The sequence below is a fragment of the Protopterus annectens genome, chromosome 6.part1, assembly GCF_019279795.1.
Source record: "Protopterus annectens isolate FY-2018-M chromosome 6.part1, PAN1.0, whole genome shotgun sequence".
Taxonomy (NCBI): domain Eukaryota; kingdom Metazoa; phylum Chordata; order Ceratodontiformes; family Protopteridae; genus Protopterus; species Protopterus annectens.
Genome location: NC_056738.1, coordinates 250,068,370 through 250,081,508, shown reverse-complemented (window position 1 = coordinate 250,081,508; position 13,139 = coordinate 250,068,370). Strand labels below are relative to the sequence as shown.

The 13,139-nt window shown below is 38.8% G+C and overlaps 1 protein-coding gene across 3 annotated transcripts in view; it reads left to right on the top strand.

Annotated features, from left to right (window-relative positions):
* LOC122805489 (phosphomethylethanolamine N-methyltransferase-like) overlaps window positions 1-13,139 on the top strand; it is a 465,550-nt gene that overhangs the window by 323,179 nt on the left and 129,232 nt on the right. For all 3 annotated transcript variants that reach the window (XM_044075678.1, XM_044075676.1, XM_044075677.1), the window contains exon 10: window positions 8,674-8,805. In XM_044075678.1, coding sequence (XP_043931613.1) covers window positions 8,674-8,805 — 132 coding nt within the window. The remainder of the gene's footprint in view (window positions 1-8,673; window positions 8,806-13,139) is intronic.

Genomic DNA, 13,139 nt, shown 5'->3' with positions numbered 1-13,139 from the left:
CTACCATTATGGTAAGATTTTACACAACTATATTTTTCCCACCAGAATTATAATAATAATCCTATTTGTTTACCGAGTGGGCATACTGGACTAACAGTTCCTCTTCAGTAGCTGGTTCAGTTTTTTTGCTGCTAATTTCATTTTGCTGGTTCACTTTTTTGACACCTTTTCAGTAGCTACCCAGGAGCAACGTCTGGTTAAGTGACTTGCTCAAGGTTACACAGTAGGCAATCAAAGGCTAAGGGAATCAAACCCTGTACCACAGGAACTACAGCTTGCAATCTTAACTTCTACACCAACTGCCTAGTCTATTACATTTAAGAGGTAGACTCTGCTACCACCTAGCTTAAAGGCTGCAGGCCTAGAGGGGGAGGATATGGTGAACTCATTGAAGATTATTTCTCCTGTCTGTTATTACTCTGACTTCATGGGCACACACTGAATTTGACGAGGGAGCATTTTAGGTGGAGACTAGGGAGACTGCGGGTTCAAATAAGAGATAATTATAGCTTTTGGAGGTTGAGTAGCCCAGGCCATTTGCTGTCCCTCCTGTCCTCCCTGTTTTTTTTTTTTTATTAGTTGCATTTGACTCCATATTATTAAACCCTGTCTCCCGGCTGTTCATCCCCAAAAATGCCAGACTAATTTTGTCTGTCTTTAGAAAAACCCTGTGACAGAGCCAGGGGTAGTATTGACAAAAGCCTGTAGCAGATCAGCTTCAGTGTTAACACCTTACCAAACATCAAGGAAATTTGGCAGTTTTGGTAAGGCAGTGTTTACTTCATCCACCTTAGAGTTCAGAGCAATAAACTGCACTTGCTCATAAACCAAGGAGAGGTCCTAAAATAAATTATGGACATGCTTCAGGCTATTCTAGATTGCTTAAGAGGTAACATTTCTAAGCATATCGTGACATCTTTAAATGTAGGTAAGCACATTGTAAAGGGCAGACTTGACATGGTGGATGTCAACAGCATGGCATCTGGGGGAGTATTGAGAGGGTATGCTTGAGTCTGACTGCAGATCTTACCTGTAGACATTAAAGGGCATTTTTTTACATGCTTCCATGGGTAAAGACTCTTTGGCCGTCCATCAAGGGTAGTCTTTACGCATAGAGGAGCAGGATAAAACTGTAAAGTAAAGCAGATGTTTCATCTGCCCATTTCAAAACATAACTGCAAATACCCCAATAAATCCTAGCCTTTCTACCAGAAACAAGTAAGTGTAGCTCAGTATAAACACTTATGAAAAAGGTAGAGCATGACATTAGGGGTCATAGGATGAAGCAAGGGAGGGGTATTGGAGAAAAGTACCCACTTACATGGGACAACCCTGAGGAGTACTAACTATCCACCATTTCTCTACACCTTTCCCTTTTATCTTTTCTTATGGGTGGGGGACAGGTCCTGTTCAAAGAAGATGGCTCTAGATGGCATCTACCCACTGGGTAAAGTGCATTATTTCTCAAAGGTACAGAACAGAGTTTACATAAAACCCTCCTCAAGTTAGCTCTAGCAGTGGATAAAGTGGGACATTTGTTGTCCAGCTAAGTAGTGGAAATAGTACCAAAACCACAAAGTGGGGGATGGGTGGTGGTGGGCAACTAGAGGCTGTTTATTGTAACAAAGAAAGATAGTCCAACGAGACCATTTCTGTATTTGTCTGGGTTAGACAGATTCCTGGATGTGAAAAAAAATCAAGATGCAGAACCTTACAGGTGCTCCTTCCTCTGACCAGAACTGCCACCCTTGTCTGCGGCCTACATCTGAAGGATATGTATCTACACATTCTGATCCAACCAGGTATTGGATGCTTCACATCATTTCCAACAGATTTGTGATGAAGACAACTGTTTTCTACAGCACCAAGGGGATTCACAAAGTGCTGGGTTCTGGTCTCTGCCTCCTTGAGGATAAAAGGAGTCCATATCTAAATAAGCATTTGAATTACTGAGACTCTCAGTGCTGATTCTTATTCTGATGGTTTCTTATTGGCCCAGGGAGGCTAGGTTCTCCAATCTGAAACAAACAGCACAATGGTAGCCCGTCTTTCATTCTCAAAACAGCATACTGTTAACTCATTGAAGAGGTACTTTGGTACAGCCATACCTGACCTGTCTGAAATTGGCTGTGTGTGTTTCTCAACTATACAGATATTTGCTTCACATTTTTGTCTGTTCTTCATATAATTTATGGCTTCTTGGCAAATCAGTGAAGATTTAATTCACTAAATAATGACAGACATTTGAGTTTTAAGACTTCATATCCTCCAGAAAAGGCCACACAACCTTTTATTATAGGAACTTTCTAAGTATATAAGAGGAATATTTAAAATATTAAATTAAAAATTTAATATTTCAAATTTGTCCAAATTTTGCCCCCCTCCATTATTTTTTGCTTTGTCCAGATTTATTGCGCTAAGTGGTTAAGAGGGATGGCTGTGTGGATTCTCTAAGCCGCACCCTCTTTAGGGATGGACTGTCAAACAAGGCTGTCAGAATATTCTTGGAGGCAAAGCACCTGAAAGACATGTCTGTCAGTTTAGAAAAGATTTGGACTATATGGTGAGACAGCAGTATTTTGCCTAGTGTCAAGCAGCCAGAATCCAAAAATATTTAACTGAATAACTGGCTGCAGGACCTACCTGTACATCACTAAAGGTGCAGCTCTTAGCTATATCCACTCATATGCCCAAGGGTCCTCCTGTCTTTTCATATTCCTTAGCCAGGCAGTTCCTCATGGGCAGGCTGCATATAAATCCTGCTAATAAACATTCACACTCCTTTGGACCTGATTTTTATAGCACACTGATTGACCTTCACTCAGTTTGACCCCAGCACATCATAGTCACTCACATTTCTGTCCCAGAAAACAGTTACTTTGCCAGTTATTTTGTCAGTCATGAGACATTGTGAACTACAAACTAATGTGCATGCAGCCCTATACATTTTTCCCTAAGGATAAGTTAGCTTAAGGGCTGATTATACCTTTATGCCAAAAGTAGTTTTAGCACTGAGCCTCAGCCAGTCCCTTCAGTTGGTGACTGTTTTCTCCAGTCTACAGAATGAGGAGGAAAAGTGTTTTGTATTTCTTAGATACCCAGACGCAGCGAGCTACTACAGTGATAACACCAAGCCATTTAGGAAAGGGTATCAGTTGTATGATTCCTTCCAAACAAGAGAAGAAGGCGGACCAGTTACTGGACAAATACACTGAAAGTGTCTGACCCATTGGATAACCTTCTGCTTTGAATCCACAAACAAAAAACTGGACTCCACAGTCAAAGCCCATTCCACTAGGGCAACAGTTAGCATGGCAGACTTAAAAAAAAATAGACCTCTGACAACACCTTTTTCAAGTAATGCAAGTTAGATGTCCAGTCTGAGAGTAGTGCAGCCTTTGTGTTAGCCTTTATTCAAGGTCTGTTATAGAGTACTATCCTGCATTCGTTATATAGCTCTGGTTCGCTCCTTTGTGTAAGGAATAGTACTGCATCAGTGATCCATTTGATGTAGAACAGTTGTATTTGCACGCAACTTAGCATAACAGTAATTGTTTGAGTAGGAGATTATCACTGCGGCAACTATTACCTCCCTCTGTCCCACTGGAGTCCCATTGGAGGCAAGAATGATTTGAAGATCTCTGTAGCTGAACAGGAACAGGATTGCATGCCTGTTCAGACCTGGGATTAGAGCCAGCAAATTGGCTATAATGGTCTGTTCAACCATTACAGTTTGTAGCAATGGTTTGTCAGTATTGTACACTTAGAAGCAGAAGAGGAACTGTCAGTGTCTTCTTTGAGGACAGTGTTGAGCATCAGTTAATGCTCTAACATACCCATTTGTAAAATGTTGAGCATCTGTTAATGATCTAACATACCCATTTATAATTTGGATTACAATGTCTTTTTTTGCAGAAGTTCTGTATATAACTTATTCTCTTGTTTTTCATCTTGTGTCTGTCTTGCATTGCTATAAACCTCTGCAGGTTGTGCCTCCGATTGGTCCCTTGTGATCAGTGCAGTACCCCAGAAACAAATTAATATTAAATAAAAATACAGTGTTCACACACAATGAAGTGGCCAGACAAAGCTGTACTTTCTTAATTTATGTAGTGGATCAAAAGAAGCCAAGCTGATTCCCACTGCTATACCTAGCTGCCATTATTTATATTTTATCCACATAATAAATCCCCAACAATGTAAATTAGCTGAGAGACAGTCTCATATTAAACAGCAGTCAGCAAGGCACATTATTTATTATGAGAGCATTTTCTTCAGCATAAAGCAGAAGCCAGGGTAGGTGAGGATAGTGCACAACATTTGACCAATATGGTCCAGCAGACAGGTGTACAACTTACAGAGTTATACTCAGAACAGAAGAAATGGACCTCAGCCAGGGAACTCTGTGCTTGTCATGTTACCCTGATTAATCTTCATCACGATGCTTGTGAATTTCATTAAGCAGTGTGAATTATCTGGGAGGTCATTAGAGAACATATAGGTGCTAGTATGCTGCATTTGCTTGAAGTCATGCAGTGCCTCCTTATGGAGACAGAAGTAAGAGAAAGGATTTCTTATATTATGCTCATTGTTGATGCCAACATTTCGGGAAAATAAGGAGGGCTAGATACCCAGGATAGGTACCAGTGATAGTTTTTAATTTTGTTTTACTATGTGCTGTCTAGGTATACACTGTTATTGCCTCTGATGCACTTAACATTGTCTGCAAGTTCTAACTTGGCACAAGCCCTTTGTATAGCATAGCACAGCACAGAGTGGCTAAATGATCATTCTACTTTGGCAAGTTTTGTTTGGTTAGCCTAGTCATCATTAATTAAATGTTTCATAGTAGTATGTGGGATAGAATGGCAGAAGAAGAAACGGGTGAAAGTTGTTTACAGTGAGGTTAGAAATTTGAGACCCAGTTCTTAACTTTCCATCTCCAAAATGAGTAACACCACCTCTCACAGCTTTGAACAACTGCACAACATTTTGAACATCTGCTATCATTTCCAATTAGGGGCATTCATAGCGTGATTAATATGTTTCTTCACACTTACTGAGAAGTTATCACTCAGTATTATGGTTGTTTATTTAAAAAAACATAACAGCTAATGCGTGCCAGACTGTTTTCATTGTGGGACATGGAATTTTGAACATTCAAAATGAGGAAAGTACTTTGTAATGATGTAATTGAGAGCTGTGATTTTAAGTTGTTCCAGACTGCAAAATAACTCTTTCTGAACTCTTCTTTGCCTTCCTGTAGTGGCTAGTTTACAACACTGCATCCCGTAAGCTAATCTTTTTTTATTCAGTTTATTTATAGCACATTGAGCTTTGTGATTATTCTCCAGATCTGGGTAAAAAGACCAACTGTACCACGCAGTTTGTTCAGGAGCATAACAATGGCCAGTGCTAGCCACTGCAGAGCAATGTCCAGAAACTTAAATGGTTTAAAAGCTGTAAAACACTTTGCTGTTTCACAAAAGTCATGGCAAAATAAAGTACCAAGCAGCTTTTAAAGCTGTTATTTAATCTGAGAACATAACTTCTGAACACTGTCTTTGTGGCAGCACTGTTTTATGTCTTTCAAAGCTGTAAGACATTTGGTTGTGCTGTTACAGATTTTTACATCACTAATAGCATATTGGAGCAGTTGAAGTACTACAAAGAATTATGACTGGATCTCTCCGTTTATAGCTTGATTGCCGTGTGTTCTTGAAACGGATGTCAAGAGCAACCTCTTAAGCTTCACTTCGCCCCACTCTTAAGGTGAACTTCTTGACATCCATGTGTCTAATACTAACCAAACTGGCGATGATCAGACACCTGATCATATCCCCCTGTATTTTTGCTTTTTGTACATGTAAGTGGACTGATCAAATTGGACCCTTTTGTGTCACAATCTGGAGCAAAGACACAAATCCTAATACAGAGTAACAAGTTGATGTCATGTTTTATATACCTACATGTCAGTATATGTCTGTCTATAGATAGACATACACACACACAGACACACGCGCACACACACACACACACACACACACACACACACACACACACACACACACACACACACATACGCACACGCGTGGGTGGGCTGCCTTTGGTCTAAATTCTCTTGGGTTGATATCTGATTAATCAACAAATATAGTTGACAGGTATGCGAGATCACACAGTTCTTGGGGTTGGGGAACATGCCCTTTCCCAGGTATTGTGCAGTATTGGAGTTAGTATATATAAATTAGCTGGGGGTATGGAGGGGCAGGATATCTTACCCCCTTGCAGAATTTTTTTATTTCAGTTTTTTCTTGGGGTGTGTCAGTGTTGGCCTTGTTGACATCTGTGAGATCGATATATAGGTGTCTCAACATAAGTGAGTGTACAATATGCATATGTATATATTTTAACAGTGGGGGTGTTCAGTGACCAAACATAATGTTTTGCAGGGTCAGACATTACTAATGTCCGGTTCCTTCTCATCGCATAACTCCTTTCAAGCCCTGGATCTATTGCATCTCTGGATGAACGCTTTTCTGTGCAGGAAGGGGTGACTGACCTCTCCACCACCAAGGGTTAGAATACCCCAAGACTAAGTTTGTCATAGTTTCAGGTGTTCAAAGTGGGCCATTCCACCACCAAGGGTTAGAATACCCCAAGACTAAGTTTGTCATAGTTTCAGGTGTTCAAAGTGGGCCATTTTTTTTTTTTACAGTAGCATGAAGTTTTGTAGGACAAACCATATCCACAACTGGTGCAAAGAAGTGGACATTACATTTTGCCAAAATAAAAGCTGACTTTTGCAGAATTTTTATGGTTTGGATTGTTTCATATCTGTTTAAAATGTTCTATATGCTAAATATATATATATATATATATATATATATATATATATATATATATATATATATATACACACACACACACACACACACACACACACACACACACTTATATGTATATTTTTTACAACAGTTAGAGTAAATCTTTACCCAAATAGGTACTGACCTTCCTTAGTGTCAGGTGGTAAACCTACCCATGACCAGAGAGCAGTGCATATGGGCAAGGACCATCACACACAGCTGGCTGTTTTGAGTTGGAAGGAAAGTAAAGTAAAGGGGATGAGGAGCTCTAACCTCCTGTGTGCTAGGTGTGTCAGCTGGTGAAGTCATGCAGTGAGTGCTGTTTGAGACCATGGGTTCCACCACCTCAGTGGTGCATATACCATCAGCCCTCCCATTCCTTGCTGCATGCTACCACCCCATCAAGAATCATTGGTCTGTGTGTGTACCCCAGTACATTCCCGCACTCTCCCCACTGAGAGAGTTGAGCAGGCTCCAACACCTCATCACTCTTCTGTCACTCTTGCCAGCTTCTTCCGGTACCCAAGCTGTTAATCTAATCTGGTTCACTTGGATTGTAGTCAGAGCTTTCGCAGTCTGTGCCAGTGGAGCAAACTTTGCTTCAGGCACCTGTTAGATAAAATGTGTCTTTCTGAAAGTATGTGTGCAGTAAGTTAATGTGGAGCTTACTGTCTCTAAATTCACAAGTGCAGTGCAAAACTGTTGCAGACAGTCAATCCAGAAAAACAAGTGCATCCCTAAGGCTACCAGCAGAAATGCAGTTTACTAAAATATGCATGACATAAGGCACGACCAGAAACGCAGTAAGCAGTAGAAGATAAACTGAAAAGACAATGCTAAGAGTGACTACAGAAGGACAGGAAGACCGACAGTGACTAACCCTGACCAAACAAGGCCTATACTGACCACAGAAGGACAGGCGCAAATAAAAAAAGTCAGCGATCTGATTTTAAGGGGGGGGGGGGGTTGTATCTGAAAGGAGTAAATAGCAAAATTACAGAAAAGCAAAAAAAAAAAAAAAAAAACGTGGATAGCATTAAGACAGGAGACTGAGCAGTTGTGCTGAAACATGTCCCACACCACAAGCAGGGGTGAGAATAAGTAGATTAAATGGTGACTTGTCTATCTTGAGGGTAAAGTGGGGTGCCTACCTCACTACAACTCCCACTGTAGCTTGGGGGTTCTTTAGGCAGAAGAGAGGTACAGGGTAAGTGTTGACAGTTTATCTGCAGCAGTAGCTCTCAAGCAATCTGGGACAAATCTTGAAATAATCAGAGACAGTCAGGGACACGTTCAAAATATTAGTACTATTAACTTGAAATATTGATAGAATAAGATAATGTGAATTAATATAAATTTTCTGAAGTAAAAGTAATCTATAACTCTAATTATTGTCATCATTAAGCGTAATTCACCAACTTTTCTCCAAATGTCACCAGTTTTAGGAGGGATTAAGAGGGACAGAGCTAAAACTTCTGTCAAAATCAGGGACACTTGAGAGGTGTGCCTGCAGCAGAGGGTTTGCAAGTGGTAAACCAAATTGCTGTCATCACACACTCAGTGCACTAGTGGTGAGAATAAATGTAGGCCGAAGGAGAAGAGCTGCCCCTTCTGTCAGGATGGCTTACAACTTGGATGCCCTTACCCACTTTACACCCTGTTATGCAGCCTAATCTGTAATGCAGAGTCATGGAAGATGGTAGATTATAGGCTTGGCAACCAAAAAACAGAACTGGAGAAAATGTTTGCTGGTCTCATGTTTCTTCTGAAAGTGATAACATAATTTTTATTTCTTTTTATTCATTTTTAGTCTTGGTTGAAACCAGGTGGTAAACTACTAATCAGTGATTACTGCTGTGGAGAAAAACAATGGTCAAATGGCTACAAAGAATATGTAAAAGAAAGAGGATACATTTTATATAGTACTGAAGAATATGGCGAGGTAAGGCATGCACATTTTGTGCAGTACTTTATCTATGTATTATAATATTGTATTATTTCTGTGCGTTAGATGTGTATTGAGTTTCACATGCAGTTCCTTCCAGATCCTGATCAGCTTACTTTATTTTTTTCTGTGTTGTCACTTCTTTGGCTTCTGGACCACATATGAACCATTGAAAGATTTTGGATCTTTTGTCTTGAACTCTACTGCTAAAGCATGTTACTAAAAAATGTATAGACAGTCTCCAAAATGTAAGGTGACTTACTCTGACCAACCTAGTTTTACTTTGCACTTTTAATCAAGGTTTTGTATTCAGACTTTCCATCACCAAATGCAAAAAGCATTTTTTTGTCCAGGGCACATCCCTGTAGGATAATTCATTTGGCTTCTCATAAGTTGTTGTCAGTCAAAACACTGATATCTGGGGACGAACCACTAACATATTTGCTGTCCCACACAAGCCTGTTGCTTATGACAAGGCCATCTGTTGACTTTGGCAGTTCCCCAGACTAACCCCCAAAAAGGTCTTCTCAGGCTTGACAATCAGGAAAGTATTTTGTAACTGCAGAAAAGAGCTTGTGTTTACTAAAATGCTAGCATCTTAAGAGCAACTTAATTATCTGTATTAATTTAAGAATCCAAAGTATCACCCATGGCTTCGTAAGTGAATGCTGGTACTGAATTCATGATCCTTTGTCAGTTGCTGGTCATGACCCTCTAACATCTTCCATTTGGGTAGGCTTCCCTCTTACCTCACCCTAGCTGTAGCTCCACACTGAGAGTACTGCATCTCACAGAAAAGTATCCATTTCATTGCAATGTATGTGCTAAGAATATGTCAGGAGTGAAAGGGAAGTTTTTGAGGAAGACTGGTCCTTTTATTCATACTAGTCAGATAGATTCACTGAATTTGTATTCAAAAAGTCCTGTTTGGTAGACAGACTTCCATTTTTTTAAATTCAGCATAACTAAATGAGCCTGATAAATTATTCAAATACATTGTTACAGAATGTTGTACAAGGACTTAGTTACAGATGCCGCTTGCAGATAGCAGCTCAAGGAAAAAACATATATTTACACAAACTGAGTTATGTTAACAGTGAGCCAGATCACCGAAAAGCAGAAGTTTGATTTTGTATGCTGTGTAGCCACATAGGCTTTAATTGTAAGTAAAGAGAACTTTGCTCACCAAATGTTTTAATTTTTCTACCCTTTTAGAAAAATTGTATACTTGTATTAATCAGAATATTGCATCTGCAACCCTCTTTTGGCTCTATTTGCTATGCATGCTTAAATTCTTCTACTGTTTTTGAGTCATTGCCTGCTTCCTAAGATGGTCAAAGTACCATCAGCCCTGTTTGAAAAGCATACATACAGTTGTACAAAGAGATGTGTAAAGAAGCCATTTCTTACAAGCTGTATATTATACATGACTGTCACTTCCAGTGAAACAACCCTTTCTTTTAATTTGTAGTCAGGACACCATGATGGTCCAAAAAATAGACCTGACAGGACCCTGCCCGGACAACGGTTAGTGGTACCAACCCCCGAAGTATAAATGTGGTGTAGTGGCTATAAGCATGTGTATGGTAGTTCCCACTCCCAAATGTAACATGTATGCACTCAACATGAAATGGTAACTGGGAGGCATTTTATGGCCTCGCATCCTTCAGGATGGAGATGGAGATTTACTGCAGTGTTATCCAAGCGGTAGCCGTGGTAGGCACGGATTTGTGCAATATAGATCCTACCAATAGAAGCTGTCTTTTGGGAAATGGCTCATCAACTTGTTGATAAGAAAGGAACTTACCGTGGTTTAAGAGATTGAAAAATACCTGTTATATATAGGCAGACTCTCCTCTACAAACCACATTGGCTCTTGAGTTAGACTTCTCATTTTGAGGTGGTCTGTCTCATACTCTGGAGCTTCTTTTGAGGAGCTCAGACAGGTCTGGAGAGAATTCTTAAGCCCCTTAAAGAGAGGGTTGTTTGTGTGACTGCAAATCACAAAGGGGATAAAGTCTTCATTTGTTTGTGTTTATGCATCAGTGCACCTTTATAGAGTATTAAATCTTGGAAAATGTGAATGAGGATTTATCTGTGTGGAATGTTTAGTATTTATATTTTTTGGACATGTACTTGAAAAGGGTTCCACCTTTTGACACTGTAGTCTGGCAGGGCATCATTGTAAAGAATGATCTCCCAATCTGAGTCAGCATGAAGAATTACTACTACCTCAAGAAAAACATCCATGTTCCAGTAAAACACGGAACTTACAATTTTAATGAATCTTGTTCAGGACCACATTTTTTGAGTAGCAGCAAGGATTTGTGATGGGAGGGGACTTATTGCCTGTCTTGTTGGCAGACATTGCACTTTTTGCTGGACATCATCAGAGAGAGGATCTATCAAGTTGAATATTGTCCTTAAGACAACACCTGTGAAGAGTTGCTTTTGTTTGTCTGACGATTACCATTATTCATTGAATAACTGAAACTTACAAAGCTACTACAAAATAATGATGTACAAAAATTATTTTATTAGCACACTTTGGATAAAAAAAGCTCCTGGTACATCAGTTATCGAGTCTTCAAGGTTGTGAAAAATACACATTTAGATCAACACATTCAATAGAATCAAATAGCAAGTAAACACTATATATCAATGTTAGTTAAGTTGTATACCCTAATAGCCTGCTTTTGAAAAGTATTACTGACAAAATAGTTATCAGAGGAAAATAGAGTGGTACCTTCATTTATAGTGTTCAGAACATTTATGATCTAAACCTTCTGTTTATTCTGCTAGTCACACTTATGTCTGGTTTGATTAATTCAGGGAACTTAGAGTAGTAAGCTACACATAATTATATTTATATGGGGTCTCTAAAATGGAGCAGATCAGTGTCTACTTAAGTCCCTGGATGATCATGGGCATGCTATAATCTCTCCTTTAGTTTATTAGTATGGTGTACATTAATTGCATCTGGCTCAAGAGCAGTACTTGTTCTGTATGAGTAAACCTTTCTGGCCAATGCATTATGATCTCTTGCTCTTTGCACTTTACTTTTCTCGTATTTAAAAGTGTCCTCACAGGCGTTTTTCTGAGTTGACTAGGAAGTACTAATCCAATGTTAATAGACAAGAAGAAACTTCTCCTTCAAACACCGAAGGTAGTAATTTACACCCTTCAGTAAATATTGGTGTTTCAAAGACTTTTTTAGCCAAGAAAGGAAATCAAACAAAAAGGACTGTGACCACAAGAAGCAGAATGACGACCAGTTCCAACTCATCGGGGGACGAAATTTAAGGACTTTAAATATGATGTCTACTGATAATTTTGATGTTGTAAATTTGTCAGACACTTTGTTAACTGATGCTGAGTTGGGCATTTTAAGGTATGGTTTAAATTTTGTTCCAACTAGAAAAGCTGAATTTAGTAAAACTGTTATTGATTTAAAGAAATACACTCGTAATTTGAATCTTCAGTTCTTAATGTGCAATGTATCTGGTTCTAACGAAGGTTTATTTAAACCCTCTACATACACTCCTTCCTTAAATAATACTATAAGAGTTTTTGAAGAGGTATGTTTACAAGAGCTGTCAAATTCTGTAAATAACAAAGGCAAATGGGTAGATAATTTGTCCCATTTAGAACGTAAGGCCCTTAATGAATTGAGGAAAAAATAACATCTTAGATTTATGAGGACTGATAAAGGGGGTAACATTGTTGTTATGGATGTTGCTAAATATAAAAAAAGTATGTTGGGTATTGTCAGTAACACAGAAGAATATGAGCAAGTCCGTTTATTTGATATCCATTGTAGTTATAGGAACATCTATTAATTTTTATATGAAGCTTTAATGTCTGGGGACATGGATTTCAAAATGTATGATTTTTTGTGTCATTGAAAAACCCAGAATTGGGGTGTTATTTGGCATCCCAAAAATTCATAAGGATTTGGTTAACCCTCCATTTAGACCTATTGTTTCTTCCCCACATTCTATAACAGAAGGAATTACATTACTGGTCGATGCTCTATTAAGTCCCTTGACACAGTATCTTCAGTCTTATTTAAAAGATTCTTGGGACTTTTTAAATAAGCTTAGAATTTTTTCTGAACGGGTTGACTTAAATTCTGTTGAATATGTTATGTTTTCTATTGATGTTGTGTCCTTGTTCACTTGTATTCCTCACGAAGATGGAGTTGAGGCAGTACGTAGTTTTTGAACTACACATTCTAGAATGAAAGCTGACACTATATCTTTGGTATGTAACTTGGTAGACATCATTTTAAATAACGATTTTTTTCATTTTGATGATATTTATTATAAACA